The sequence below is a fragment of the Chiroxiphia lanceolata genome, chromosome 4 (assembly GCF_009829145.1).
Source record: "Chiroxiphia lanceolata isolate bChiLan1 chromosome 4, bChiLan1.pri, whole genome shotgun sequence".
Taxonomy (NCBI): Eukaryota; Metazoa; Chordata; class Aves; order Passeriformes; family Pipridae; genus Chiroxiphia; species Chiroxiphia lanceolata.
This window is the reverse complement of record NC_045640.1, coordinates 335,829-363,576: the sequence shown is the minus strand read 5'-3', so window position 1 is coordinate 363,576 and position 27,748 is coordinate 335,829. Positions and strand designations below refer to the sequence as shown.

At 64.8% G+C, this 27,748-nt stretch overlaps 4 protein-coding genes across 6 annotated transcripts in view; 3 read left to right on the top strand and 1 right to left on the bottom strand.

Annotated features, from left to right (window-relative positions):
• The window catches only part of ZNF638 (zinc finger protein 638), a 31,000-nt gene extending 22,124 nt beyond the window's left edge, over nucleotides 1–8,876 (top strand). The window contains exons 20-25 of the mRNA XM_032685440.1: nucleotides 2,905–4,228; nucleotides 4,945–4,998; nucleotides 5,792–6,719; nucleotides 6,876–7,010; nucleotides 7,779–7,897; nucleotides 8,607–8,876. Coding sequence (XP_032541331.1) covers nucleotides 2,905–4,228; nucleotides 4,945–4,998; nucleotides 5,792–6,719; nucleotides 6,876–7,010; nucleotides 7,779–7,897; nucleotides 8,607–8,660 — 2,614 coding nt within the window. The 3' untranslated portion in view covers nucleotides 8,661–8,876. The remainder of the gene's footprint in view (nucleotides 1–2,904; nucleotides 4,229–4,944; nucleotides 4,999–5,791; nucleotides 6,720–6,875; nucleotides 7,011–7,778; nucleotides 7,898–8,606) is intronic.
• Nucleotides 17–27,421, top strand: NAT8 (N-acetyltransferase 8 (putative)). 3 transcript variants are annotated; one of them, XM_032684823.1, is made up of 3 exons: nucleotides 17–22; nucleotides 8,463–8,472; nucleotides 25,656–27,421. In XM_032684823.1, the coding sequence occupies exon 3, from the start codon at nucleotides 25,661–25,663 to the stop codon at nucleotides 26,336–26,338; it is 678 nt and encodes a 225-aa protein (XP_032540714.1). In that variant the 5' UTR covers nucleotides 17–22; nucleotides 8,463–8,472; nucleotides 25,656–25,660; the 3' UTR covers nucleotides 26,339–27,421. The 3 variants fall into 3 exon arrangements, with proteins under 3 accessions (XP_032540714.1, XP_032540712.1, XP_032540713.1); XM_032684821.1 differs by lacking the exons at nucleotides 17–22; nucleotides 8,463–8,472 and adding an exon at nucleotides 22,750–24,372; XM_032684822.1 differs by lacking the exons at nucleotides 17–22; nucleotides 8,463–8,472 and adding an exon at nucleotides 24,733–24,845.
• Nucleotides 9,453–10,841, bottom strand: LOC116785393 (protein enabled homolog). Its single transcript, XM_032684820.1, has 2 exons — nucleotides 10,415–10,841; nucleotides 9,453–10,315 (listed from the first exon to the last, which is right to left on the bottom strand). The coding sequence occupies exons 1-2, from the start codon at nucleotides 10,737–10,739 to the stop codon at nucleotides 9,465–9,467; spliced, it is 1,176 nt and encodes a 391-aa protein (XP_032540711.1). The 5' UTR covers nucleotides 10,740–10,841; the 3' UTR covers nucleotides 9,453–9,464.
• On the top strand, nucleotides 15,170–22,271 carry LOC116785612 (probable carboxypeptidase X1). The gene is made up of 14 exons (XM_032685438.1): nucleotides 15,170–15,230; nucleotides 15,289–15,423; nucleotides 15,512–15,621; nucleotides 15,789–15,928; nucleotides 16,009–16,093; nucleotides 17,615–17,765; nucleotides 17,943–18,031; nucleotides 18,389–18,512; nucleotides 19,003–19,199; nucleotides 19,306–19,485; nucleotides 20,262–20,559; nucleotides 20,631–20,770; nucleotides 21,281–21,383; nucleotides 22,003–22,271. The coding sequence occupies exons 1-14, from the start codon at nucleotides 15,170–15,172 to the stop codon at nucleotides 22,269–22,271; spliced, it is 2,082 nt and encodes a 693-aa protein (XP_032541329.1).
• Nucleotides 27,422–27,748: the final 327 nt, after the last annotated feature.

Sequence of the window (27,748 nt, the reverse complement as noted above, 5' to 3'; positions counted from 1 at the left end):
CTCCTCCCTCCGTGTGCTCTGTGTGTCCCCACAGAGCCAGTGTTTGGGGTTGCATTCCAAACCCATGGAAAACAGGAGGAAATCCTCTTTTGTCACTGTTTTGCTGCTCTGGCCAGGGTTTTACCCCAGGCCTGGCAGGTGTGTCTGGCTCCACGTGTTGGTGAGAGAATTTGGGGGGTGTTTAACCCCCAAGGGTTTCTTTCATCCTGCAGCTCCTCCCTCTGTCACAGCCCCTGGCTCTGTTCTTTCTGTTTCCAAATGCTAAAAATGCACTGAAATTTCCTTGTTTAACTTATTAACGTGAACTTCACGCTGTGATCCAGGTCCTGAAGGGATTTATGGAAATGTTTGTCTGCTCTAGAACACCAGGACCCAGAAATGGGGTTGGTTTGTGCCATTTCAAGCTGGTTTATGGATGCTGGTTGTAGTAAACTTTCTATTTGTGGAGTAACTGTTTGTTGATTGTAGTTCTGATCATGATTTGTTTTATAAATGGATAGAGCATTATAAGTTTTTGTTAACAAATATGACTTAAATCACTTTCTGTCACTCAAACCCGTATTTCTGGAAAAGTTTTGTTGTTAAAAACCCCCAAAAGTGTGTGATGATGGTCCTAAATTTCAAGTCATGCCATTATACTCTCTCTCTATATACACTGCTCTATATTTTCAGACATTATTCCTTTCAGAAGTCGAGTTGTCATTCCTTATTCCATGAAACTCCTCCATTTTGGGAACATTCAGTTCCCAAACCATCTCTTCCTCTCAGCTTTGCAGCCACACAGGGAACCTTTTTGGTTCCAGCCAGGTGGGCTTTAACTAGTGCAGTTAATTCCTGATGATCAGGTGACTCTTCCATGAATCCCAGCCCTGCTGTGGCTGCTGAACTCGTGGGAAGCTGCCCTTTTCCCCTCCAAATTCCCTACTCCACACGCTCTCCTTGTCTTCTCCCTCTGAGCCTTTGGGACTCCGTTTCTTTAGTTCATTTCATAAGAAGCAGAAAACATTTTAAATATTATTATAGATCTGAAGCCCTTCCCTGTGTTTCTGGAGAGGGAGGGATTAGTGAAATTCGGGGAGCAGAAGGGGCTGAAGAACCTCTGGAAGTTCCCCTGAGCTGGGAATTCCTCACACTTGGTTTGAGCACTGATGTTCTTTCCTGGCTGCCTTTGTTTGGGATTTGTTGTCCTGGGGGTTCTTCTCCAGGTTGTGACTCCTGGCTCATCCCACTGCTCCCTGTACTCCTGGTTTGCCAGGTATGGAGCAGGATGTGGCCCAGGCTCTGTGCTGGGCAGGGGCTGGATTCACCTCTCACATCCCTGTGCAGGCAGTGCCTGGCAGTGATCCCAGTGTTCTGGATCCTTCCTGGGGGTCCCTCCTGTCCCTCTGCCCATCCCTCTCTGCCCCTCAGCCTGGTCTGAGCCCACAGGTGGGTTTTGGGGCCCCCCAGGGCCCTGGGAAGGCCCAGGGTGGGTGTTTTTTCCCCTCAGGATTCGGGGGGTGATGCCTTGCTGGAGCTGTGATAATCCAGCTGTGCTGAGCCCTGTGCTTGGTGTGTCATCCTTGTTCCCAGACACTGCTCCATTCCCTCCCAGAAGTGCCTCAGCAGAGGCTGGGAGGGCAGGGCAGGGCTGGAGCTTTATTTAATTCAAGTCTAACCCTGGGCCTGGATCTACACTTCGGGCTCTGATGGCCCCAGGCTGTGCCCTGCTCCACAGGCAGGGGAGACTTCAGGAAATCCCAGTGGAAGATGCTCAGACAGAAGAGGAAAATCCATGGGCACAAACAGAAATGTTTCATTGATGTCAGAATCCCTTCTGTGTCCTGGCTGAGGGGGCCAAGCCCATGGAGAGCAGAGGAGGGACTGAGGGCAGGAGTGTCCCCAGCCCTGCTGCCCCTGGTGACAGGCAGGGCTTTTCCATCTCCAGTGTTACACTGGCGCTGGGAAGGGTCTGGGAGCAGAATTCCCATCCCTTCTCTTCTATCCATACGTTTTGTCTCCATACCCTCCCTTGGAGCTGGTGTTTGCACCATCTGAATGGATTTACCTGTTCTTGTGGAATCTTCCTCTTCTTACTGAGTCTTCCTGTTGCTCCATGTTTGTCTCTTCATCTCCTTATCCCTCACCTTGGCCACTTCCAGGCTTAACCCTTCCCTGAGCTGAGTCCATTCTGTCCAGCTCCATCCCTTGCTGGGGGGGGTCTGACTGAACTGGGAGGTGCTGGATGCTCCTCTGCTGGAGCTTTGTGGGATAACAGGCATCTCTGACTCCAGTGTCTCCCAAGATCTCCATGGGGGATTCTTTCCTTCAGAGAACGAAAACACCCGTTGTGTCTCAGGAGTTCTCTGAGGAGCTCCATGCTCTGTGTTGGCACCTTGGGCTGTGTCACCCCGGGGCTGGCAGTGGGTTATCCAGGGAAAGCAGAGCCCGAGGGAGCCTCTGTGCCTCTTGTGCGAGGTCAGCGTGGTTTAAACCCAGAGCAACCCCTCCCTTCCCAAAAACTGAGCCCAGACCCAAACCTGCTGCTCCTGGCAGAGCTCTCCGGGCTGCTGACTGCCCCGTCTGGAGACAGAGCCAAACTGCTCATTCCTTAATCCAGAGGCACTGGAGCTTTGTTTTCACTGTGCATTCACTTTCCCGCTCCGGGATGTAAATTCTGGGGGCCGTGTGAGCCCTGAGGTCCCGGGGCACTCCTGGAACGGGGCCTGCCCACAGTCCTGCCCACGATCCTGCCCTCGAGGTGCTGAGGTGAGTTCTCAGCACCATCACATTGCTCACCTCATGTTTGGCAGCACCAGCCCAATCCCCAGGGCCGGGCGCAGGAAAGGCCCCACCAGGAGGGTTCTGTGAGTGTAGAGTTCTCAACATGGTTTGATTTCTTCTGTTTCTTTTAAATGCATTTAGCGCTGGCTCGAAAAAATCTCCCGAGGGATCAGGAGTGGTGCCAAGAGCAGCTGCTGATCCGCCAGGAGAGCCCAGGGGGGCAAAGAGAGGAGCCATTCCCGCCTCCAGTGGCGCGGAGGAGATTGCAGCGGGACAGACGGAGCCCCCCGAGCCCCAGCCGGGAGGAGCAGCGAGGGAATCGCCTGGAAGCCTGGCCCGGACGGCCGCGGAGGACACGGATACTGGGATTGGTGTTCCCGGGAAACCTGCTGGCACCAGATCACCTGGAGAGAGGTCGGAGGAGAAGCCGCTGCCGCCTTCCGGTGCGGGGACGGAAGAGGCTCCTAAAGCTCCTCCTGAACCAAAGCTGCCGGAGAAGGGAAGCAAAGAGGGGGATGAGGAGTCATCTGGCCCTGCCATGGAAGCACTGGGATCGTCCAGCAGGGCTGAGGGGGATCCAGCAGGTCGTGGGGTGATCCCAGCAGCCGGGGAGCCAGCGGGGCCCAGCCCTGGAGCAGTGACCCCCGGGGCTGAGGGAGCTCCCATGGACACGGTGTCACCTGCTGTCACCCAGCCAGCCAACGAGCTGGCTGCTCCTGGGAAGAGCCCTGTTCCTGAGGCTGGGAAAAGCAACCCTGAAACGTCTGGAGCTCCGGTGGCCGAGAGGAAACCTGTCCCTAAAAGCAGGGAGGCCCCAGGGAAGAGACTGGATGTGGCTGGAGCAGAGGAGGGTGTGCTCAAAGCTGGACACGCTGCAGAGGAGAACCCCGGGAAGCTCTTGGGCAAGACTGGGGCAGAGCTGGAGAAGCAGCTTGGAAAAGCAGCAGCCAAGGCTGGGGCTGCTCTGGAAGATGCTCCGAGTGCCGTCGGTGGGAGCAACGCGGGAAGTTTGGTCAAAAGCCACCAAAACAAAGGGACGGGAGCGGCAAACCCCGACAGAAGCCACCCGGGAGCTCCACTGAACCCCTTTTTGTCCCTCAAGGAGCCCGCTGTGGGTAAAACCCTCCTGAGGGCAGTGGTGTCTATCCCGGATATCTTCAAGGCCAGGGCCCCAGCGAAGAGCAGCGAGCCCTCCCCGGGCAAAGGGGGGGAGCAGAACCCCTCCAGAGCCGAGGGCCAGACAGGGGGGGACAAGAAAACCCCCTCCAAACCAGCCCAGCCCGCAGCAGGGAGCACCCAGGGGAGAGGGAGCGGCAGCTCCGGAGTGGATGGACTGGGAGGCAGTGGGAGGAGCTCATCCCAGCAGGAGAAGGACTCCCAGGTGGAATCTAGGGCTGGTTCAAAACAGAGCCAAGAGGGAGAGAGTGGAAGCCCCGGCACGGAGGAGGACCCCGGCAGCGCTCAGGTGAGAGGCAGGAAGGTCCCCGTGCCGGCACTGACTCCGGGCTTCTCCCAGCCCGGGACAGTGGCTCCATGGTCCCCTTCCCTTTTCCATAAATCCACACGAGCTGACGGGCGGCCAGTTCCTTTATCTGCTGTGTGTGCAACACAAGGGTGGAACTGGTGGGAAAATCCTGCGGAGGTGTTCTGGAAGTGAGTCCTGGTTGTATCCTGACTGTGTGTCCTCGGAGTAGTTCCGGATGGGAGCTGAGCTGTGTGTCCTCCAGGGAGCTGGGATTTGCTGTGCCCAGTCCTGCACGGGCACTGGGAGCTGGGATTTGCTGTGCCCAGTCCTGCATGGGCACTGGGAGCTGGGATTTGCTGTGCCCAGTCCTGCATGGGCACTGGGAGCTGGGATTTGCTGTGCCCAGTCCTGCACAGGCACTGGGAGCTGGGATTTGCTGTGCCCAGTCCTGCACAGGCACTGGGAGCTGGGATTTACTGTGCCCAGTCCTGCACAGGCACTGGGCACCAGGAAGAGGCTCCTGAGGTGTCACCTCATGGTCGGTGGCCGGTCCCTGGAGCGCTGGCTCTGCCCAACCCGGAGCAGGAGCAGCCCTGGGGACGTCCCAGAGCAGCTCCTCGGGGCCAGGAATAGCCGAGTCTGGTGGTGGGTTTGGTCTCCTGGGAGCGGGGCAGGGGCTGCCCCCGTTCCATGGGAATCCCACTCTCGTTTTGCAGGGTCCTGGTGGGGACAGGACCAGTGGCACTGGCAGCAGTGGGAAGCAGAAGGAGGTAAGGGGGGGATTCATGGGGGGATTGAAGGTGCAGAGGGTGTTGGAAAAGTGAGGTTTGATGTTCCAGGCCAGGCTGGACAGGGCTTGGAGCAGCCTGAGCTGGGAGAAGGTTTCCCTGCCCATGGACAGGGGGTGGCTCTGGATGGGATTTCAGGTCTTTTCCAACCCAAACCATTCCATGGTTCCTTGACCCCAGGCCTGGGTGCTGCTCTCAGGAATCCTTCCCCACCTCCCACGCAGTGGGATCACCAAGTCCCTGCCCTTCCTGCACCCAGTGTCGATGCCGTGGGCTCTGGGATGCTGGAATTGCTTTGGGATCTTCCCACGTGGTTGGTTCCCCCCCAGATCTCTCGGTCACTGTTCCCAGGAGCCGGGACCGCCAGGAAGCCCCAGCTGGGATCAGATGCCATGAAATCCATCCCTGGGAACCATCTGGCCCTAAAGCACCACCCAGAGCTGCCCCAGATCTCTGTTCCCAGCCCGTGGTGTCCAGTCCCTTTGCCAAAGGCAGCCAGCGCTGCCAGGCTGCTCTTCCCACCCCGGGCACTGTGGGATGCTGTCAATTGATCCACTGGGATTTCGCAGAGTGCTTTGGTTTCCTGAATTAAATCCGAGTGAAATCCAATGAATTAGCACAAGACTCCTCCCCCCTGGGACTGGAGGCCTGGACAGTTTTCCCTGCCCTCAAATGGAGTTGGTTTTTCCCCCTGCAGGCAGGCTGTGGATGTTTCTCCCGAGGCTGTGGGTGGGGGTGAAGTTGAGTGTTACATTCTCACTTTGACACTTCCCAGGAGGAAGAGCTGTTCCCGTTTAACCTGGATGAGTTTGTCACCGTGGACGAGGTGGTGGAAGAGGTGGAGTCTCCGGTTGTGCCGCGGCGAAACCCCCCCAGGGGCAAGAGGAAAGAGGGAGCCAAGCCCAGCCCGTCGGAGCCCCCGTCCAAGAGGAGGAAAGGGAAGGGCTCCGGGGCCAAGGGGGAGCCGTCCTTCGTCACCCTGGACGAGATCGGGGAGGAGGAGGACGCGCCCGCCCCGCCGGGGGACCCCCAGGGGCTGCTGGTGGTGGACGAGGTGCTGGAGGAGGAGGAGCTGTCGGAGGCGGTGAAGGACCCGCAGGCGCTGCTCACCCTGGACGAGATCTCGGAGCAGGAGGAGCCTGGAGCCCACAGGGACCTCCCCCAGCCTGGGTTCAAGGAGCGGGACCTGAAGGCCGAGCCCCTGGTGACGGTGGATGAGATCGGGGAGGTGGAGGAGCTGCCCCTGAACGAGCCCGCGGAGCTGGGCGGCGAGGAGGGCAAGGGCGGCGCCGCGGACTTCGCGTCCTCGCAGGTGCCCGACGACCCCGCGGCCCTGGTGACCGTGGACGAGCTCCAGGAGGACAACGAGGACAACCCCCTGGTGACCCTGGACGAGGTGAACGAGGAGGAGGACGATTTCCTGGCGGATTTCAACCACCTCAAAGAGGAGCTGAACTTCGTCACGGTCGACGAAGTCGGGGACGAGGAGGAGGAGGAGGAAAACGCTTCCCCAGGGAAGAGTGCACACAAGGACGAGGAGGAGGAAGACATCATTGCTGTGGCAGGACCAGAAGAGGAGGAAATCGCTGCCAGTGCAGGACCAGAGGAGGAGGACATTGTTGCTGTTGCAGGACCAGAAGAAATAGGAATTTTGGGGGATCCGAATCCAGAAGAGGAAATCTCTGCAATCTCCAAGCCAAAAGGTGAGGGACCTCAAGGCCAGGTTGGAGGGGGCTTGGAGCCACCTGGGCTGGTGGGAGGTGTCCCTGCCCGTGGCAGGGGTGGGATCAATGGGCTTTGGGTCCCTTCCAACCCAAACCATTCCATGATTCCATTCCAATGTGCATTTCTGTCTCCAGCAGCTCAGCTGGGATCAGGAGGGGCAGAACCAGAGTCCAAGCAGAAGAAAGCGACTGTTCTGGGTGTCCCCAAGGCACAGAGCACTCCCAAAGGTAAATCCAGAGGAACCACCCCAACCTCTCCAGGCTTTCCTGGCAGGAAGGACTTTCCTGTCTGTTTAAAACTCCTTCTGTGTCCTACCACCACACTGAACCTCGAAGTCAGGGCCCAGAATCCATGGTTTTTTCCTTTGCTCCTCCAAATCCATGTTTAACCAGTTGAAAGCTCAACAGGGAAAGTACTTTTTTCCTAAAATTTACAAATACAGGCAAATTTATTGATGGTCAGCACAGGGCAGTGGGATACCTCCTGAGCATTCCCATCCTGGGACGAGTTTTATTTCCAACTTTCCAAGCCTAGGAAGGAGGGAACAAAGCTGACACAGCTTTGAAGTGGGGGTGTAGAGATATATTTCCTTTTTTTTAAATAAGATCCTCCTCTAAATTCCTTTTCCATAAAACTGCTGAGAACACTGGAACTGGAAAAGGAGTTGCTGGGAACATCTGGCTCCTGGTCTGATGGCTTGGGGGACATTCCCTGGAAGGATGGGGCTGGTGGGACACTGCAGAGCCACACCTGGCCCAGGAGTTGGAGATGAAACACTTCAAAGGCCAGAAGATGCCGAGGAAGTTGCAGGGACCTTGGGATCCAGAATATTCCCAGAAATTGCTGTGGTTATTGCCCATGGAAATGATGTGTGGGTTGAAACAGGGACCAGCTCGAGTGAGAAACCGGGTTTTTTGAAGGCTGAAACCCTGTGATTTCCACCCAGGAACCCCAAATTCCCCCGGTTTGGGGAGGGAGTGTGGGGTTGGGGTGTGTCTGGAGCTGCGTGTGGTGACTGTCATGTGCTGCTCCCTCAGCCCTGGACATCCTGGTGCCCAAGGCCGGGTTCTTCTGCCAGATCTGCTCCCTGTTCTACGCCGACGAGCCCTCCATGATCCAGCACTGCCGGACCCCCCTGCACCGGCACAACATGGAGGTACCCTGGGAACAGGGAGCAGGCCCGGGGCTGGGGGGGCTCCTGGTCACCCCCTGGGGGTTTGGGAACAAGGAACAGCCCCAGACCCGGGGCTGGGGGGGCTCCTGGTCACTCCTCAGGGATTTGGGAATAGGGAACAGCCCCAGACCTGGGGCTGGGGGGGCTCCTGGTCACCCCTTGGGGGTTTGGGAACAGGGAACAGCCCCAGGCCTGGGGCTGGGGGGGCTCCTGGTCACCCCTTGGGGGTTTGGGAACAGAGAACAGCCCCAAACCCAGGGCTCTGGGGGGCTCCTGGTCACCCCTCAGGGATTTGGGAACAAGGGAACAACCCCAAACCCAGGGCTCTGGGGGTCTCCTGGTCACCCCTCAGGGCTTTGGGAACAGGGAAAAGCCCCGAACCCGGCTCTGGTGGGCTCCTGGTCACCCCTCAGGGCTTTGGGAACACACAGCCCGTGGGAATGTGGAATGTTTTCTGTTCCATGCCCGGGTGTCATTGTGGGGAACCCTGATCCCTGAGCTTTGGCCACATTCCCCTCAGGAGCTTCCCAAGCTGTTTGCTTGGGAGCCAAACTGGGGTGTTTTGGGGCAGATCCCCCCCTGGCAGAGGGAGGAGCCAGCTGAGCTGGAGCCCCGGTGTTCTGACACCTGCCCTGCCTCTGGAATGTGATCTGGGATGTCCCTGCAGCGTCCTCTCCCCTTGTTCCCACAGAAATTCATGGCCAAGCAGCAGGATAACGACGGAGAAGAGCCGAGCTCCAGGTGATGGAGGACAGAGGGACACTTTGGGGCCACTCAGTGCTGTGTGTTTGGGTTCCATGTGTCCTTTGGGGTCAGGAAGGAGCGTTTGTGGTGTGGGAATTGGAGCTGGGAGGAGACCCCGGAGCTGCTGGGCTGGATTTGTGTCTCCAGTCACCCGGCGTGGGACAGACTGGTCCCAGTGTTGGCAGGAAATAAATGTTCTCACTGTATAGTTACCCCAGGGCTGTGTTTGGGGTCATTCCTTGGGGTTTGGTAACTCTGGGTCACACTGGAGGATCCAGGGGATCGATGGAGAGACTCCAGTGGAGAGCTGGGGAAGGGGCTGGAGCAGCTGGAGCAGCTGAGGGAGCTGGGGGGGCTCAGCCTGGAGCAAAGGAGGCTCAGGGGGGACCTTCTGGCTCTGCAACTCCCTGACAGGAGGGGGGACCTGGGGGGTCGGGCTCTGCTGCCAGGGAACAAGGGACAGGAGGAGGGGAAATGGGGAAAATTGCTCCTGGAAAGGGCTGTTCCCCAGGGCAGGGGGATTTAACACCCTGTGGGTGTGGCACTGGGGACATGGTCAGGGGTGTCCCTGGCAGTGCTGGGGGACAGTTGGATTCGATGGTCTCAGAGGGGTTTTCCAGCCCAAACAATCCCATGATTTGCTGATTCCAGGACTCCCTGCCCTGCTGCCCGGCCATGTGCCTCACCCTGCCCCAGCCCCGTGTTTTGTGGTGACATTCCCAGCTCAGGGACCCCTCTGGAGCTCCCAGCCCCTCCCCTGGACTGTTCACAGCCAGTGGAGCCGCAGCAGGAATTCCTTGGATTCCTATAATTTATTTCCTGGTGGCTGGGCCGGGTGGCACCCGCTGCCTCTCTGGGGAGCACGGGGGCACCATTCCTCCCCGGGGGTGGGTGGGGAAGGGGAGGCCTGGATGAACTCCCTGGGAAGTTGAACTTCCCTGAGCTGAGCTGGGCTGGGTCCTGGCGGTGCCGGGGGGCTGGAGAGCCGGGCAGGGGGGGAAGGCCCTGGGGGCCAAGGTGGGCAACGGGCTGGAGGGTGCTGAGCCCTGGCACGGGTGGGGAGGGTGGGATGTGCTGCCTGTTCTGCTGGCTTGTCCTTGGCACAGCCCTTGGGCAATGGAGTCTTTCCCACTGGGACACCTCTGGGTTGATGGACCGTTGGGAGGGATCTTTGTATGCACTGACCTCCCCCTGGCACCGCTCCTGGGGTCTCTTGGCTTGTCCTTGGCACAGCTCTGGGTGTCTCTTGGTGTCTCTTGGCTTTCCCTTGGCACAGCTCTTGGTCAATGAAGTCTTCCATCTGGGACATCTCCTGGTTGATTAAGTCTTCCCATTGGGACAGTTCTTTGTATCCCCTGCCCTGCCCTTGGCACAGCTCCTGCTGCCTCTTGGCTTTCCTTTGGCACAGCTGTTGGTCGATGTGTTCTTCCAGCTGGGACATCTCTTGGTTGATTAATTCTTCCCATTGGGACAGACTTCTGTACCCATTGACCCTCCCTTGGCACAGCTCTGGGTCTCTCTCACCTTCCTGTTGGCCCCCCTTTGGGTGTGTCCTGGCTTTCCCTTGGCACAGCCCTCGCTCCATGTGGTCTTCCCAGTGGGACATCTCCTGGCTGATGAGGGCTTCCCACTGGCACAGATCTTTGTGTCCGTTGACTTCCCTGTGGCACAGCCCTTGGGATCTGTTGCCTTGCCCTTGGCACAACTCTTGGCCAGTGTAACCCTCCCACTGGGACAGTTCTTTGTACCTGTTACCTTGCCCTTGGCACAGTTCCTGCTGTCTCTTGGCTTTCCTTGGGCAGGGCTGCTGATCAATGAATTCTTCCATCTGGGACATCTCCTGGTTGATTAGTTCTGACCACTGGGACAGATCTTTGTATCCATTGGCTTTCCCCTGGCACACCCCTTGGGAGAGCAGTGGGGCTCTGCCACGTTCCCCCTGGCACAGCTCCCAGGGGCTGCAGACTCCCCACTCCTCCTCCTCCACGGCCACTGTCCCCTGTCCTTCCTGGGACCAGGGGCTCAGCATTCCCTGGGCCGGATTGGAGCTGGGCTCTGCCTTCCCCGTGGGCATCTCCATCCTCCTGTGCCACAGAGGGGTCCTGGAGCTGCTCCCTCCGCAGGGAGGGGCTCTCCTGGGAGTGGCACCCCAGGCTCTGTGCCCTTGAACCCCCCAGGGTCACAAAGGGACATCCCAGCACCCCAACGGCCATGGAACCACCTGGAACCTTGTGGAACCAGCCTGGGGCACCCCTGGACCCGCAGCCCTGCTGTGCCCAGAGCCCTGTGAGGGTTTGGCCCCTGCTCTGGGGGGTGCAGAGGGACTCGTTCCCCACCTTTGCAGGGGGGTTTGTCCCCCAGGTGTGCAGGTGACAGGGAGTGAGTGGGGCAGGTGACACCACAGAAGGACGGGGCCACCCGGGGGGACCTGGGCACACTCGACAAGGTTCAGCCGGGCCAGGTACCCGGTGCTGCAGCCGGGTCGGGGCAATCCCGGGCAGGGCACGGGCTGGCACGGGGAGCATCCCTGCGGGAAGGACCTGGGAGTTCTCATCCAGTGCCAGGGCCTGTCCCAGAGCAGCAGCACGGCTGGGGAGTGGGTTTGGCCCCACTGCCGCCCCCCCTCTGCCTGGGGGGTGCTGGGGGGGCCAGGGCAGCATCCAGTGGGATTCCTGCCGGGACACTCCGCGGCGCCTTTAAGGCACCTCGGCAGCGGGATCTGGCAGCGCTGGTGCCGGGACGCAGCCGCCGACCCCCGGCCAACGGCACCAGGAAATTCCTGACATCCCGGGAAGTGCTGAGCAGGCACAATCGCAGCGCAGGGCTGTGTGCCTTGGCCCCCGGAGCCGGGAACGGGGCCAGGAGCGGGCGGAGAGGGGCCGGCACTTCTGCAAACCTCGAAAGTCCCATCACGTGGGGGCTGAGTCACGGCCGCCCCTCCTGGGCCCTTTCCAGCGCCTCGGCGGGATGCGGGAGATGCCTCGGGCCAGAACAAAAGCCTTCCCAGCATCCAGCCCCGGGAGACAGACAGGGAACGGCTCCGTCCTGTGGGCCGGGCGTGCCCCGGCCCCGCCAGCCCCGGCCCTGCTCCCCGCCTGGGCAAGGAGCATCCCTGGGGCAGGGGGGGACCCATCCCAGAGGAGCATCCCTGGGTCAGGGGGGGACCCATCCCAGAGGAGCATCCCTGGGGGCTGCAGGTCCAAAGGACTCCATCCCTCAGGAGCACCCCCGGGTGTTGTGGGACCGAAGGACCCGTCCCGTGGGAGCCCCCCCGGGTGACACAGGGCTGGAGGACCCCGTCCCGCCGCCCCCTCGGCCGAGCGGGGCTCCGGGACAGCCCCCGCGGATGCGGCACAGGGAGCAGGGCCAGGGGTGGGCTGGTGGGTGCCAGCACTGCCCCCCGGACCGGAGCTGCCCCGCTCCCTCCCCCCTCCGCGGCTCCACAAAATCCCAATAAAAGAAGGAGAAGTCAAGCCAGGAAAGTTTCTTCAGGGTGGAAAATGAGCTCCTCTGAGTCTGGCGGCAGCTCGGGGGACCCCGCGGAGGGTGGGGGGAGAAGCAGGACCCGGACCCCTTCCCCGCCAGCCCGGCCCGCGCCCCCCGCTCCCACCCGGGGCACTGCGGGGGTCCGGGGCCCCCTCCCCGCCGGGCCCGGCCCCGCTCCGCCCGCACCGGCGGCTCCGGGACCGGCCGGGTCCCCGGGCTCGGCCGGCGGGGCCGCGGCGGCGGCGAGGAGGGGACCCCCGGGACCCCCGGGCACCGCCGGCGTGGGGAGGGGACACGGGGACACGGGGACGGGACGGGGGGGACACCGCCGGGGGTGGGGACAGCGAGGACACGGTGATGGGATCGTGGGGGTACAGCGGGGGGACGGGGGGGACACGGCGGGGGTACCGGGATCGGCGGGGACGTGGGGATGGGGCCAGCGGGGACACTGCGGTGCTGGGGACGGGGGGACACGGGGTGAGACCCGCAGGGGAGCGGGGGGGACCCCGAGTCCCCGTTCGAGGGCACGGGTCACACGGGGGGGGGCGGGACAGTTTAACGGGGCGGGGCGGGCGGGGGTCCCGGGCAGGGAGCGGGGGGGTGCGGGCAGGGGCGGGCAGGGGATGAACACGGAACGGGCGGGGGTCCCGGGCAGGGGGCGGGCAGAGAGGGCGGGCAGGATGCGGGCGGGGGTCCCGGGCAGGGGGCGGGCAGAGAGGGCGGGCAGGATGCGGGCGGGGGTCCCGGCCGGGCGGGAGTGGGCGGGGGGCGCGGGAGGCGGGGAGGGGCGGGGAAGGGCCGGGATGGGCAGGAGCGGGACAGGCAGGAGCGGGCAGGGACAGGCAGGGCCGCGGCCATGCCGGGGGTGCCCCTCGCCCCGCTGCTGCTGCTGCTCCTGCTGAGCCCCCCGCCGCCCCCCGCCCGGGCAGCGCCCCCCGCCCGCGCCACCCCCCGCCCCCGCGGGCTGCCGACCCCCCCCGCCCAGCCCACGGGGGTGGGCACGGCGGCGGGACCCCCCAGAGGCGGCGGGGGGTCCCCCCCAAAGGGCACGGCGGCGGGAACCCCCAAAGGCGGCGGGGAGTCCCCCCCGAGGGGCACCACGGCCGCCCCCCCGAGAGGCTCCGCGACGGGACTCCCCAAAGGCGAGGCGGTGTCCCCCCCAAAGGGCACGGCGGCGGGACCCCCCAAAGGCGGCGGGGGGTCCCCCCCGAGGGGCACCACGGCCGCCCCCCCGAGGGTCATCACGACGGGACCCCCCAAAGGCGGAGGGGTGTCCCACCCGAGGGGCACCACGACGGGACCCCCTAAAAGCAGCGGGGTGTCCCCTCCGAGAGGCACCACGACGGGACCCCCCAGGGGCAGCGGGGTGTCCCCCCCGAGGGCAACCCCGGTGACCCCCCCGCGGGGCAGCGGGACCCCCCCCAGCCCCGACCCCTCTCGTCGCGGGGGGCTGCGGGAGGGGGACCCCGCGGCCACAGGTAGGAGTTGGGGGGCTGAGGGTGAGCTGGGGGCGGGGGCTGAGCACACGGGTGTGCGGGGGGAGGTGTGGGTGTGCACAGCGTGGGTGTGCGAGGCCGTGTGAGAGGGGATGGGGTGTGTGTGCACAGGGATGTGTGTGTTCATGGCACTGTGTGTGTGTGTGTGTGTGTGTGTGCACAGCTCTGTGTTCGTGTGTGGCTGTGTGTGCAGAGGGATGTGTGTGTTCATGGCACTGTGTGTGTGTGCACAGGGATGTGTGTGCACAGGGATGTGTGTGCACAGGGATGTGTGCGCAGAGGGATGTGTGTGCAAACGTGAGTGCCCAGCTCTATGTGTGCAAGGCTGTACGTGCAGGGCTGTGTGTGCACAGCTCCGTGTGTGTGCACAAGTGTGTGTGCACGGCTCTGAGTGTGTTTGTGCACGCACAATTCCACGTGTGTGCGCGTGTGTGTGAGTGCAGGGCTGTGTGTGCACAGATCTGTGTGTGTGTGTGTGTGTGTGTGTGTGTTTGTCCATCTCTGTGTGCATGGCTGTGTGTGCACAGATGTGTGTGTGTGTGTGTGTGTGTGTGTGTGTTCATCTCTGTGTGCAGGGCTGTGTGTGCACAGATCTGTGTGTGTGTGTGTGTGTGTGTGTGTGTGTGTGTGTTTGTCCATCTCTGTGTGCAGGGCTGTGTGTGCACAGATGTGTGTGTGTGTGTGTGTGTGTGTGTGTTCATCTCTGTGTGCAGGGCTGTGTGTGCACAGATCTGTGTGTGTGCACGTGTGTGTGAGTGCAGGGCTGTGTGTGCACAGATGTGTGTGTTTGTCCATCTCTGTGCACATGGCTGTGTGTGCACATGGCTGTGTGTGCACATGTGTGTGAGTGCAGGGCTGTGTGTGCACAGATCTGTGTGTGTGCACATGGCTGTGTGTGCACATGGCTGTGTGTGCACATGTGTGTGAGTGCAGAGCTGTGTGTGCACAGAGCTCTGTGTGTGTGCACAAGACTGTGTGTGCACGTGTGTGTACATGTCCATGCGTGTGTGTGTGTGTGTGTGCACAGAACTCTGTGTGTGTGCACAGGACTGTGTGTGCACATGTGTGTGCACGTGTGCGCGCAGGGCCGTGTGTGTGCATGCGTGTGTGTGTGTGCACACGTGTGTGTACATGTCTGTGTGTGCACATGTGTGTGCACAGGGCCCTGTGTGAAGGGAGGGGTTTAAGGTGTGTGTGTGCACAGGACTGTGTGTGCACATGTGTGTGTACATGTCTGTGCGTGCACAGACGTGCAGAGGGCGGGGTTTAAGGGGTGTGTGTGTGCACATGCGTGAGCACTTGGCCGTGGGAGCGTGAGCACACACGTGTGGACACGAACACGCGTGTGGGGGTGTGTGTGTCTGTGCACTGAGTGTGCCCGGGGGGGGTTACATGGGGGGGGCATGGGGGTCCACGGGGGGGGACACAGACGGAGTGCCACGGGTGGGGCTGCATTTGGGGAAGGGGGATTGGGAGGGGGTGCCTGGAGGGGGTGATGGAGCTGACGGGGTGCTGAGGGGGGTTCACCATGGGGTGCCAGGCACTGGGGGTGCCCCTGCCCTATGGGGAAGTTGGGGAGGGGTCTTCACGTATTGCCCGAGCCCCCCCTGCCCTGGCGTCCCTATGCCCGCCCCCCTCTTCCCCCAGCCCCGGCCCCAAAGGTGGCGAAGGTCCCCGCGGTGAGGAAGAAGAAGGTGGTGGTGGTGAGGAAGAAAGTGGTGAGGAAGAAAGTGGTGAGGAAGAAGAAGCCGCCGAAGGCTCCGGCCGCCCCACAGGAACCCTGTAGGTCCACCGGGAACGGGGAGAGGCGGGGGGGACACGCCCGCACATCCCGCGTAAGGATGGGGGGGTGACCCCCGATTTTTCCCAGCCTGCCCCCCCCTGGGGCTGGAATCCCTGCGGGTGGACGACACGCAGCTCCACGCGTCCAGCCACAAACGCCCCGGGCTGGGCGCCCACCGGGGCCGCCTCAACATCCAGGTAACACAACCCCAAACCCCACAACACGCAGGTAACAAAAAACCCCCACCCACCCACCGTACCCCACACACCCCCCCCCGCCCCGTACGGGGGGGGGGGGGGGTGTGTGGGGTGCGGTGGGTGGGGTGGAGGGGGTTTTGCCCTTAATTCCGCCCCCCTTCCCGCAGTCGGGGCTGTACGACGGGGATCCTTTCGACGGTGGGTGGTGCGCGGGGAGGGAGGACTCGGCGCAGTGGCTGCGGGTGGACGCCCGGCGCCTCACCCTCTTCACCGGCGTGGTCACCCAGGGGCTCAACTCCATCTGGACGTAAGGGATGAGGGGTGTAGAGAGGGGAAAAAAAATCCCTGGGGGGCTCCCCGAGCATCCCCCTCGATCCTCTCCCCCAGGTACGACTGGGTGACGTCCTACAAGGTGCAGGTCAGCAACGACTCCCACGCGTGGGTGCCGAGCAGGAACGGCTCCGAGGAGGCGGTGGGTGCTCGGGGGGAGATCCCAAAGGGGGGGGGAAAAAAGAAGGGGAGTGGGAAACCCCTAACGCGGCACCCCCGGACTGTGGGAGGAGGTCCCTGAGCAGAGAGGGGAGTGGCTGCGCTGAGGGGGGGGTGGGGTTAATTAGGTGTGCCGGGGTTAATTAGCCATACAGGGGCTTAGGTGTGCTGGGGTTAATGGTGCTGGGTGATTTAACCACGCTGGGTGGGTTAAACACGCCGGGGTTAACTGTGTTGGGGGGTTAACCATGCTGGAGAGGGGGTTAACCATGCCGGGTTAACTATGGCAGGAGAGGCTGGAGAGGGGGTTAACCATGCCAGGTTAACTATGCTGGAGAGGGGGTTAGCCATGCCAGGTTAACCTTGCTGGGTTAACCATGCTGGAGAGGGATTTAATCATGCTGGGTTAACTATGGGGGGTTAACTATGCTGGAGAGGAGGTTAACCATGCTGGGTTAACTATGTGAGTTAACCATGCTAGAGAGGAGGTTAACCATGCTGGGTTAACTATGGGGGTTAACCATGCTGGAAAGGGGGTAACCTTGCTGGGTTAACCATGGCAGGAGGGTTAACCTTGCTAGAGAGGACGTTAACCATGCTGGGTTAACCATGTAGGTTAATCATGCTAGAGAGAGGTTTAACCATGCTGGGTTAACTATGGCAGGAGGGTTAACCATGCCAGAGAAGGGGTTAACCATGCTGGGTTAACTATGTGGGTTAACCATGCCGGAGAAGGGGTTAACCATGCCAGGTTAACTATGTTGGGTTAACCATGCTGGAGAGGGGGTTAACCATGCTGGGTTAACCGCACCAGGTGAGTTAACAGTGCCAGGTGGGGAAGCCATGCTGGGGTTAACCTCCCTGGCCGGGTTAACCACCCCGGGGGAGCTGTGCCAGCTGGCACCGGGCCCTGGCTCTGCTGCCCTTGGCCTCCCCACCCCGGGCACCCTCCAGCACTTCCCCCCAGCACAAAGGCTGCTTGTCCCCTGGGCTGCCCTGGCTGTGGGCCAGGACCCCCCCCGGGCACATGCCAACCCCCCCTTGGGCACATGCCAACCCCCCCGGGCACATGCCAACCCCCTTGGGCACATGCCAGTCACGCACATGTTGTGTGTGTGGCACTGGGTGGCACAGCCACGCCCAGGGGTGAGCACAGCAGCCTGGTGCTGGGTGGGTTTGGGGTCCCTGTACCAGGGTGGGTTTGGGGGTCCCTGTACCAGAATGGGTTTGGGGGTCCCTGTGCCAGAGCCGAGCCAGAGTCAGGTTTGGGGGTCCCTGTGCCCCTCCCTGGGGTCCCTCCCCTGTGGGGTGGCGGGTTTTGGGGGCCAGAGCAGCACAAGCAGCCCGGACCCCGCGGCCCCAGTGGGTTCACCTCCCTCAGCTGTGTGTGCCCCCCTCAGGGGCTGCAGGGTCTGGGGGGGGCTGGAGCTCCTGTCACCCCTTGGGCCCTGAGGGGCCACTCTCTGTCCCCCCCCGACCCCTCGGCACATCCCTGTGCCCCCAGGTGTTCCCCGGGAACAAGGACCCCGAGACCCCGGTGCTGAACGTGCTGCCCACGCCCCTGGTGGGGCGGTTCCTGCGCATCAACCCCCAGAGCTGGTTCCCCAACGGCACCATCTGCCTGCGGGCCGAGGTGCTGGGCTGCCCCCTGCCCGGTGGGTACCGGGGGGTGCCCGGGGGTGGTCCCTGCCCCGGGGGTGCCCGGTGGGTCCCCACAGCCCGACCCACCGGCGCCCAGCACGGGGCCGTCCCCAGGGTCGGGGGCTGGGCTGTCCCCGGGGTCTCTGACCGTGCCCACCCGTGTCCCCCCCGTGCCCACCCGGCTCCCCCAGACCCCAGCGATGCCTACGCCTGGCACGGCCCGGCCCCGCCCGCCTCCGACCTGGATTTCCGACACCACAACTACAAGGAGATGAGAAAGGTGCCAGCCCTGGAGGGGCGGGGCGGGGTGGGGGGTCTCCGTGTCCCTGAGGGGACTCCAGTGTGGGGCAGGGGGTCTGTGTGTCCCCAGGGGCACCTCAGTATGGAGAGGGGGCATCTCTGCACCCATGAGGCATCCTGGCATGGGACGAGGGCTCTCTGTCCCTCGGGGGGCACCTCAGCTGGAGGCAGAGGGTCTCATCCCCTCGGGGACACCCCAGAGTGGGGCGGGGGGTCTCCGCACCCCCAGGGGCACTGTGGTGTGGGGCAGGGGGTCTGTGTGTCACCGGGGGCACCCCAGCGCGGGGCAGGGGGGTCTCTGTGCCCCCCCGGTGCCGCTGACCCCGCTGCCCCCCAGCTGATGAAGCGGGTGAGCGAGGAGTGCCCCGACATCACCCGCGTGTACAGCATCGGGCACAGCTCCCGCGGGCGCCGCCTCTACGTCATGGAGATCTCCGACCACCCCGGGCAGCACGAGCTCGGTGCGACACGGGGGGGACGGGGACACCCGGGATGGGGATGGGGGGACAGGGACACACAGTCAGGTGCAGGATGGGGTGACTGGGGACACCCAGGCTGGTGCTGGATGGGGATGGGGTGGCTGGGAATGCCCAGGATGGGGATGGGGTCACTGGGAACACCCAGGCTGGTGCAGGGGATGGGCACAGTCACCAGGGATGCCCAGGCTGGCACAGCACAGGGACAGGGTGGATGGGGATGCCGAGGATAGGGACGGGGTGTGCTGTGACACAGACTGGTGCAGGATGGGGACAGGGGAGGACAGGGACATCCAGGATGGTGCAGGTGGATGGGGACAGTCTCCAAGGACACCCAGACTGGTGCAGGACGGGGTGATTTGGGATGCCCAGGGCAGTGCAGGTGACAGGGTCGGTCCCAGGGACACCCAGGCTGGCTCGGGGCACAGAGGGGGGGGTGGCCGTGCCCCCACAGCCACGTCCCCGTGCCCGGCAGGGGAGCCCGAGTTCCGCTACGTGGCCGGGATGCACGGGAACGAGGTGCTGGGCCGGGAGCTGCTGCTCAACCTCATGGAATACCTGTGCCGGGAATTCCGGAGGGGCAACCCCCGCGTGGTGCAGCTGGTCACGGACACCCGGATCCACCTGCTGCCCTCCATGAACCCCGACGGATACGAGACCGCCTACGAGCTGGTAGGGACGGGGGACAGGAACCCCTGGGGCCGCCCCGGGGCCCATCCCAGTGCCCATCCCAGTGCCCATCCCAGTGCCCATCCCAGTGCCCCCGGTGCCCCCCCAGGGCTCGGAGCTGGCGGGCTGGGCCATGGGCCGCTGGACCTACGAGGGCATCGACCTCAACCACAACTTCGCCGACCTGAACACGGCGCTGTGGGACGCCGAGGACAACGACCTGGTGCCCCACGAGTTCCCCAACCACTACATCCCCATCCCCGAGTACTACACCCTGGCCAACGCCACGGTGAGCCCCCGAGACCCCCCAGGCTGTGCCAACACCACGATGGGCCCCCTGAAACCCCCCAGTCTGTGCCAATGCCACGGCGAGCCCCCCGAAAGCCCCCATCCTCCCGTGCTGATGCCGTGGTGACCCCCCCCGATACCCCCCAGACTCCCCTTCCTCCCACCCCAATACTGTGGTGAGCCCCCCCAAATCCCCCCATTCTCCTGTGCTGGCACGGCAGTGAACCCCCCAGAATCCCTCATGCCAACACCGTGGTGAACCCCCTGAAACCCCCCTCCTCCTGCACCCTGACCTCCTGCCCCAGTGCCACGGTGAGCCCCCAAACCTGCCCACCCTCCTGCACTGGTGCTGTCATGAGCCCGTGAAATCCCCTCAACCACAGCGACCCCCCTGGAGCCCCCTCATCCTCCCACTCCAGTGCCACAGTGAGCCCCCCAAACCCCCTCAAACCCCCTCATCCTCCTGCCCCAATGCCACAGTGAGCCCCCCAAACCCCCTCAAACCCCCTCAAACCCCCTCATCCTCCTGCCCCAATGCCACGGTGAGCCCCCCAAACCCCCTCAAAACCCCTCATCCTCCCACTCCAGTGCCACAGTGAGCCCCCCAAACCCCCCCATAGCCCCCCATCCTCCCACACCAGCGCCCCGGGGGCTGCCCACCCCCGGGGGGGCTGCGCTGGGGACAGACCCGGGGGGGTCTCAGCGCTGTGCCCCGGGCAGGGGGTCACCGGGAGCGTGTCCCCCGGCCCCCCCCGTGACGCGGAGCCCCCGCCGCAGGTGGCCCCCGAGACGCGGGCGGTGATCGCGTGGATGCAGCGCTTCCCGTTCGTGCTGAGCGCCAACCTGCACGGGGGGGAGCTGGTGGTCACCTACCCCTTCGACATGACCCGCACCTACTGGAAGGCGCAGGAACTCACCCCCACGCCCGACGACGGCGTGTTCCGCTGGCTGGCCACGGTCTACGCCACCGCCAACCTGGCCATGGCCAGCGGGGACCGCCGGCGCTGCCACTACGACGACTTCGCCCGCCTGGGCAACGTCATCAACGGGGCCAACTGGCACACGGTGGCCGGCAGTGAGTGGGGGACCGGGGGGGAGGCGCGGGGGGCGGGCCGGGCACCCCCCGACACCCCCCGTCCCGCCCAGGTATGAACGACTTCAGCTACCTGCACACCAACTGCTTCGAGATCACCGTGGAGCTCTCCTGCGACAAGTTCCCGCACGCCTCGGAGCTGCCCCAGGAGTGGGAGAACAACCGCGAGTCGCTGCTGCTCTTCATGGAGCAGGTCGGGATGGGGGCCGGGGGGGGACAGAGGCATCGGGGGGGGGGTCTCGGCAGGGAGGACACGGCTCAGGGGGCCCCAAAGTGCTCCGAGGTCTGTCTGTCTGTCCGGAGTGTGCTGGAACCAGGGGGGGACCGGGAAAGGGGTGTCCTGGGTGGGGTCAGGGGTGCTGGGGCCGTGGGGGCACTGGGGGCTCTGGGGGTGCTGGGGTCACGGGGACAATAGGGGAGGGGTGTCCAGGGTGTGGGTTCTGGGGGCACAGGTGCTGTGGGGCCGCTGGGTCATGGACCCGTCAGGGACAGCAGACCCCCCTGGGGGGGCTCCCTGAGCCTGGGGGGACACGCCAGGGGGTCACACTTGGGGGCAGCAGGGGGGATGTGGGCACTGAGGGATCGGGGTTTGAGCAGGATGGCAGTGGGACATGGTCAGGGGTCCCCAAACACTGGGGGTGGCCCCGGGGGGTGCACATGTGCCACCTGCCCCCCCTCTGACACCCCCCGGGCCCCGCCCCAGGTGCACCGAGGGATTAAGGGCGTGGTCCGGGACAGTGACACCGAGCAGGGCATCCCCAACGCCATCATCTCCGTGGATGGGATCAACCACGACGTCCGGACCGGTACGGGGGGAATGGGATGGGATAGGGACAGCAATGGGATTGGGACGGGAATGGGATGAAGTTGGGAATGGGGTTGGGAACAGGAATAGGACTGAAGATGTGAATGGGGTGGGCATGAGGATAGGGGACAGGGATGGGGACAGGGAGAAGAATGAGATGGGATTTGAGGATGGGATGGGATTGGGGATTGCAGATGGGAATGGAAATAGGATAAGACCGGGAAAGGGGATGGGAAGGGGACAGGAATGGGATTGGGGGGTGTGAATGGGATGGGGCTGGGGATGAGGATGAGGGCAAAGAACAGGGCTGGGAATGGGGTGGGATGGGACTGGAATGGGACTGTGGATATGAATGGGATAGAGCTGGGGACAGGGATGGGATTTGCAGATGGCAGTGGAAACAGGATTAGACTGGGAATGGAGACAGGAATAGGGATGGAATGGGAAGAGGTTGGGAATAGGGACGAGACAATGGGATTGGGAATGGGAATGGAATGGGGCTGGGGCTGAGCACAGGAATGGGGCAGGGTTGGGGACAGAGATATGGATAAGGACAGGGATGGGCACAGGGATGGGGACGGGTGTGTGACCCCCCCTGGGGCACCTGCCCCCCCCCTCAGCCGTGGACGGGGACTATTGGCGGCTGCTGAACCCGGGCGAGTACGAGGTGACGGCGCGGGCCGAGGGCTACGAGGCGGCCACGCGGTCGTGCTGGGTGTCCTTCGAGAACGTTCCGACCCCCTGCAGCTTCCGCCTGGAGCGGGCGCGGGGGCGGCCCCGGGGGTCCCGCCCGGCCCCCGACCCAACCCTGCGGCTGCGGCGGCAGCGCCTGCGCCGCCTGCGCGCCCACGGCCGCGGCCACTGGCCGGGACCGGCACCGGGACCGTGACCGGGGGCTCCCGGGGCCGCGGGCTCGGCCCGGGGGGCGCGGGGGTCGGGGCCAGGGCGGGCGCGCCCGGCGGGACGGGACGGCTCCCAGTAAAGTTGGCTGCGCTGCCGCTGCGCCTCTGCGGGGCTGGGGGGGACCGGGAATGACAACGGGACCGGGAACGGGATCGGGACCGGGATCGGGAAAGGGATCGGGAAAGGGGCTGGACCGACCCCGGGCCCCGCGTGGGAACTACGGGAGGCCACGCCCCCTTGTGGAGGCCACGCCCCCTCCCTGTCCACCAATGGCCCCTCCGCGGAAGCTCCGCCCACCCCCGCTGACCAACGGAGGCTCCGCCACAAACCCCGCCCCCCGTAGGCCCCGCCCCGACACCCATTGGCCCCGCCCCCTCCACCCTCGCGGGGCTCCCATTGGCTGCTGGCGGCGGGTGGGCGGGGCTTGGGGGTCATGGGGACCAGGGGGATCCGGGGGGTCCCTGGGAGGGTTCGGGGGGCCCGGGGGGCTCATGGGGACAATGAGGGGCTCGGCAGTGCCGGGACAATGGGGGTTCTCCAGTGCGGGGAGCCCGGGGAGCGCTGGGGCCGTGGGGACACTGGGGGGCTCATGGGGACAACAGGGGGGTCCGGGCCGTGGGGACACGGGGGGCTGTTGGGACTACGGGGCACTTGGAGAGGGCCCAGGGGGGTGCCGTGACCGTGCCCTCAGGGGAACACGGGCCGGCGCAGGAATTGGGCACCGGCACCCCCGGAGCCCCCGGGAGAACGTGAGAGGGGCACAGGAATTGGGCATCAGCATCAGGCACCGGCACTGGGAGAGCCTGGGGGGCACAGGAGTCGGGACTGGTACCTCCCGACCCCTGGCACAGCCCTGGGGCACACACACTTCTGGTACTGGCATCGGAACCAGCACCCCCTGCACCCCCAGGAGAACCGGCAGGGCACAGGAACCGGGCACCGGCACCCCCGAACCCCAGGGAGTGGGTGGCACACGGGCACGGGGGTGGCACGGGGGGGGCGGACCGTCGAGCCCCACACTGGGGGGTCTGCGGGGTGCAAAGAAGGGGCCCTCAGCCTCCCGGGAGCCCTGCCAGGGCAGGGGTCCAGCTCCCCGGGGCGGGGGGGCAGTGCCCTGCTTGGTCCTGATGCCACCACGTCCCCTGGGGGGCTTCTGGCTGCCCAAGGGAACCCCAGGACCCCCACCCGCATGTCCCGTCCTCCTCCACCCTCCCCGGTGCCCGCGGGCCGGGCACTGCCCGAAATAAAGGACTGTCCCCCACACTGGGCTGAGCCGTTCTTCGGGGGGGGTCCCCAGCACGACGGGGGTCCCCGGCACCGCACGGCCCCCCATGGCCCCCCCGGGAAGGCTCCAGCGCGGGGTGGGGGGGGATTTCACCCCAGACCCCCGAGGCATCGCTGTGATGACCCCCCCAGTCCCTTGTGCCAGTGGGGGGCCCTGGGCAGGGGGTGGGGGTCTCCTGCAGTGGGGACACTCCCTGGTGAGGGGCTGGACCCTCATCCCGGTTCCGTCCATCGCCGTTCGGATCCAGGGCTGCCCCATCCCCTGGATTGGGCGGGGATGGGGGGCCGGGCAGTGGTTTTGTCTGTCCCCCGCCACTGCTCGGGACCCCCATGCCCTGCCCAGATGCCGCTCCCCCCCGATCCTCCCCCGTGACCCCATAACCTTCCCGGGATCGGTTTATGGCATCATCCCACCCCGGCGGCGGCGGCACTTCCCACCCGCGCCTGCGCTGGCCGCGCCACCGGAGCCTCCGTGGGCCTGGGAACGGGCTGAATGAGAGGAAACCCCCCCGTGCTGCCACCGGAGACCCCCCGAAACTGAGAGAGACCCACCCCCCAAGCCGAGCGAGCCGCCCCCAGCGCTGCGGGGCGATGGGCTGAGCGCATCCCGCACCTCCTCCGCGGGAGCGGCCGGCACAGGCCGGGGCGGGGGCTAAGGGAGACAAAGACCCTCCCCAGAGACCCCCCGGGCCGTGCCGGGGGGGTGACCGGACCCCCCGGCCCTGGGAGGACCCCCCGGTTCGCCCCGAGGAGCTGCAGAGCCGCGACCCCGCTTTGAGGAGCGACCGCGCCGGGAGCAGCAGGTGGGGGGGGCGAGGGGCAATTTTGGGGAGTGGGGGGTGCCGGGGCCCCGGGCGGGGGTGGGATGGGGGGTAAGGGGGTGTGACCCGGACCCCCGCGGGGTTTGGGGCAGTTTGGGGACCCTCAATCCCTTCCCCGGGGCAGGGTGGGGCTGTTCCCCTTCCCCGTGCGCTGGGAGCTGAGCCCCCCCCGCACTGACCAACCCCTCAGGCGGTCTGGCCCCGTGCCCCCCCCGTGTCCCCGTGCCCCCCCCGTGTCCCCGTGCCCCTCCCGTGCCCCCCCCGTGTCTCCGTGCCCCCCCCGTGTCCCTGTGCCCCTCCCGTGTTCCTGTGCCCCTCCGTGTCCCCGTGCCTCCCCCCGTGTCCCCGTGCCCCCCCCCCCCCGTGTCCCTGTGTCCTGGGACCAAAGGCCAGTGCCCAGCGCTGCCCACCTTTGTCCCGGGCTCGTTGTACTCACTCGCGGGGTGAGTGTTGGGGTCCCGGGTGGGGGGGACACAACCCCGGCTCCTCCTGTCCTTCCCTCTGCCCCCCCTCCAGTCCCCGCCTCCTCCCGGGTGTCCCAGTTAAACCCCCTCCCCAGCTGGGAGCGGGGGGATGAATCCCTCGGGACCCCCCCAGCCCACGTCACAGGGGACCCCCGGGTGGGAGAGGCACCGGCACAGCCCTGACCCCCCGTGCCACCCCAAGGACGGCTCTGGGGGTACCCCGGGTGTCCCCATCCCTGTGGCACTGCCCTGCTCCCCTGTGCCGTCCCACAAATGGGTCTGTGGGTACCCTGGGGGTCTCTGTGGAGGTTGGCAGTGCCCAGGGAGGTGGGCACTGACCCGATCCCCTGCTCCACCCTGGTGCTGGGACCTGGGGGTATCCCGAGGGTCCCTGTGGAGCTGGGCACTGCCCTGACTGCCCTGTGCCATCCTGGCCCTGGGATCTGTGTTACCCCATCCCTGTCCCATCCCTGACCCCACAGGTGCCCCATCCCTGTCCCATCCCTTACTCCACAGGTGCCCCATCCCTGTCCCATCCCTTACTCCACAGGTGCCCCCATCCCTCTCCCATCCCTTACTCCACAGGTGCCCCCATCCCTGTCCCATCCCTGTCCCATCCCTTACTCCACAGGTGCCCCCATCCCTGTCCCATCCCTTACTCCACAGGTGCCCCCATTCCTTTCCCATCCCTGACCCCATGGGTGCCCCATCCCTGTCCCATCCCTGACCCCTGTGCCCTGCGCAGGTGCCCCCGTCCCTGTCCCCCCCCGTCCCCTCGCTAACCCCGCTGTGCCCCCGCAGGTGCCATGGCGTCGTTCCGGATCCGTGCGTTCCGGGAGCAGGACTCGGATGCGGTTCGGGCGCTGTTTGCCCGCGGGATCCTGGAGCACGCCCCGGCCGGGTTCCGGTACATGCTGCGCTTGGCGCGGGTGCGGCTGGTGCTGCTCGTGCTGTTTGTGGGCGCTCGGGCGGGCGGCGGGTCCTGGGTGCTGGGCCTGGGCGCCGTGGGGCTGGCGCTGGTGCTGCTCTGGCTGCTCGTGCGCTCCCTCAGTGCCGAGTACGTGCGCGACGCGCTGGGCACCGACCTGTGTGACATCCCCGGCGCGTACCTGCGGGCGCCCGACTGCGGCTTCTGGGTGGCCGAGGTGGGGGGCTCCGTGGTGGGCATGGTGGCCGCGGTGCCCTCGCGGGACGTGCCCGGGGCGCTGGAGCTGCGGCGGATGTCGGTGAGCCGGGAGCAGCGCGGGCGCGGGCTGGCGCGGGCGCTGTGCCGGGAGGTGATGGCCTTCGCCCGCGCCCGCGGCTTCGGCGCCGTGGTGCTCAGCACCTCCATGGTGCAGGTGGCGGCGCAGCGGCTCTACGAGGGGCAGGGATTCCGCAGGGTGGGCGCCTCCAGCCCCTCCCTGCTGGGCACCATCCTGCACTTCCAGATCTTCCACTACCGCTGCGACCTGGGCGCCCGCGACGGCGCCAAGGCCGAGTAGCGCCGGTGGGACACCGCGGGCACGGGGGGCACTGCCGTGGCACAGGGGTCCTGGGACGTGTGGCACTGCCGTGGCACCCCAAACCTGGCACACGAGGCGCTCCCTGGGACACGAGGCACTGCCCTGGCACGGCAGCACCAACATGGCACCACAACCCCGGCACCTGTGGCGCTGCCGTGGCACCCAAACTCCAGCCCCAGCACACGAGGCACAGCTGTGGCGCCCGAGCCCAGGACGTGGGGCTCCACCACAGCACTACCCGAGCATCTCAAACTTGGCACATGAGGCACTTCCATGGCACCCCAAATTTGGCACATGAGGCACTTCCACGGCACCCCAAATTTGGCACACGAGGCACTGCCACGGCACCCCAACTCTGGGACATGAAGCTCCACCATGGCACCACCACAGCACCCCAAACTCAGGACAGAAGGCACTGCCATGGCACCCCAACTCCAGCCCCAGCACAGCAACACCAACATGTGCCCCCAGGATGTGAGGCACTGCCATGGCTCCCCGACCCTGGCCCCTGTGGCACTGCCAGGGCACCCAAACCCAGCCCCAGCATGTGAAGTGCTGCCACGGCACCGCAGCTCCAGGACGTGAGGCACCACCACGGCACTCCAGGCTCGGCACACAAAGCACTACCACAGCACCCCAACCCTGGCACACGTGGCACTGCTGTGGCACCCGAACTGCAGCCTCAGCACAGCAGCACTGACTGTGCCGTCACTGTGACCCCGGGACATGAGGCACTGCCACGACACCCCAGCCTGGGGCACACGGCACTGCCGTGGCACCTGACCCTGGCACAGGAGGCACCACCGGGCACCCAAACCCCAGCCCTGGCACAAGAGACGCTGCCACAGCACCCCAGCCCTGGCACCCTTGGCACAGCTCTGGCACCCCTGACCCCAACCTTGGCACTCCAGACCCCGGCCCTGGCACACTGCCCTGGTACCCTGCCCTGGCCCTGGCACATACGTGTGGGTTGGCTGTGGGGCGTTGGCGGTGCCCAGATGCGCTGCCAGGGCCTTTCCTGGATTTCTGGCAGCGGGAAATAAAGAGAGACCTGTGGGAACAGTATGTGTGACAAGAGACATCTTGGGGAATGGGGGACACCCCGCGGGACGAGGGACATCTTGGGGGACAGGGGACACTTTGGGGGCAAGGGGCACATTCGGGGACAATGGACACCTTGAGGGACAGGGGAAATCTTGGAGGACAGGGGACACTTTGGGGGCAAGGGGACATCTTAGGGGATGTAGGACATCTTGAGGGACAGGCAGGGGACACTGGGGGACACAGGACAGACACTTTGGGGGTCAGGGGACACCCCAGACCCAGAGGGGTGTGGGTGTCCATGCCCTCACTCAAGATGGCAGCGGTTCCCCTTTTCCCCCCCTCCCT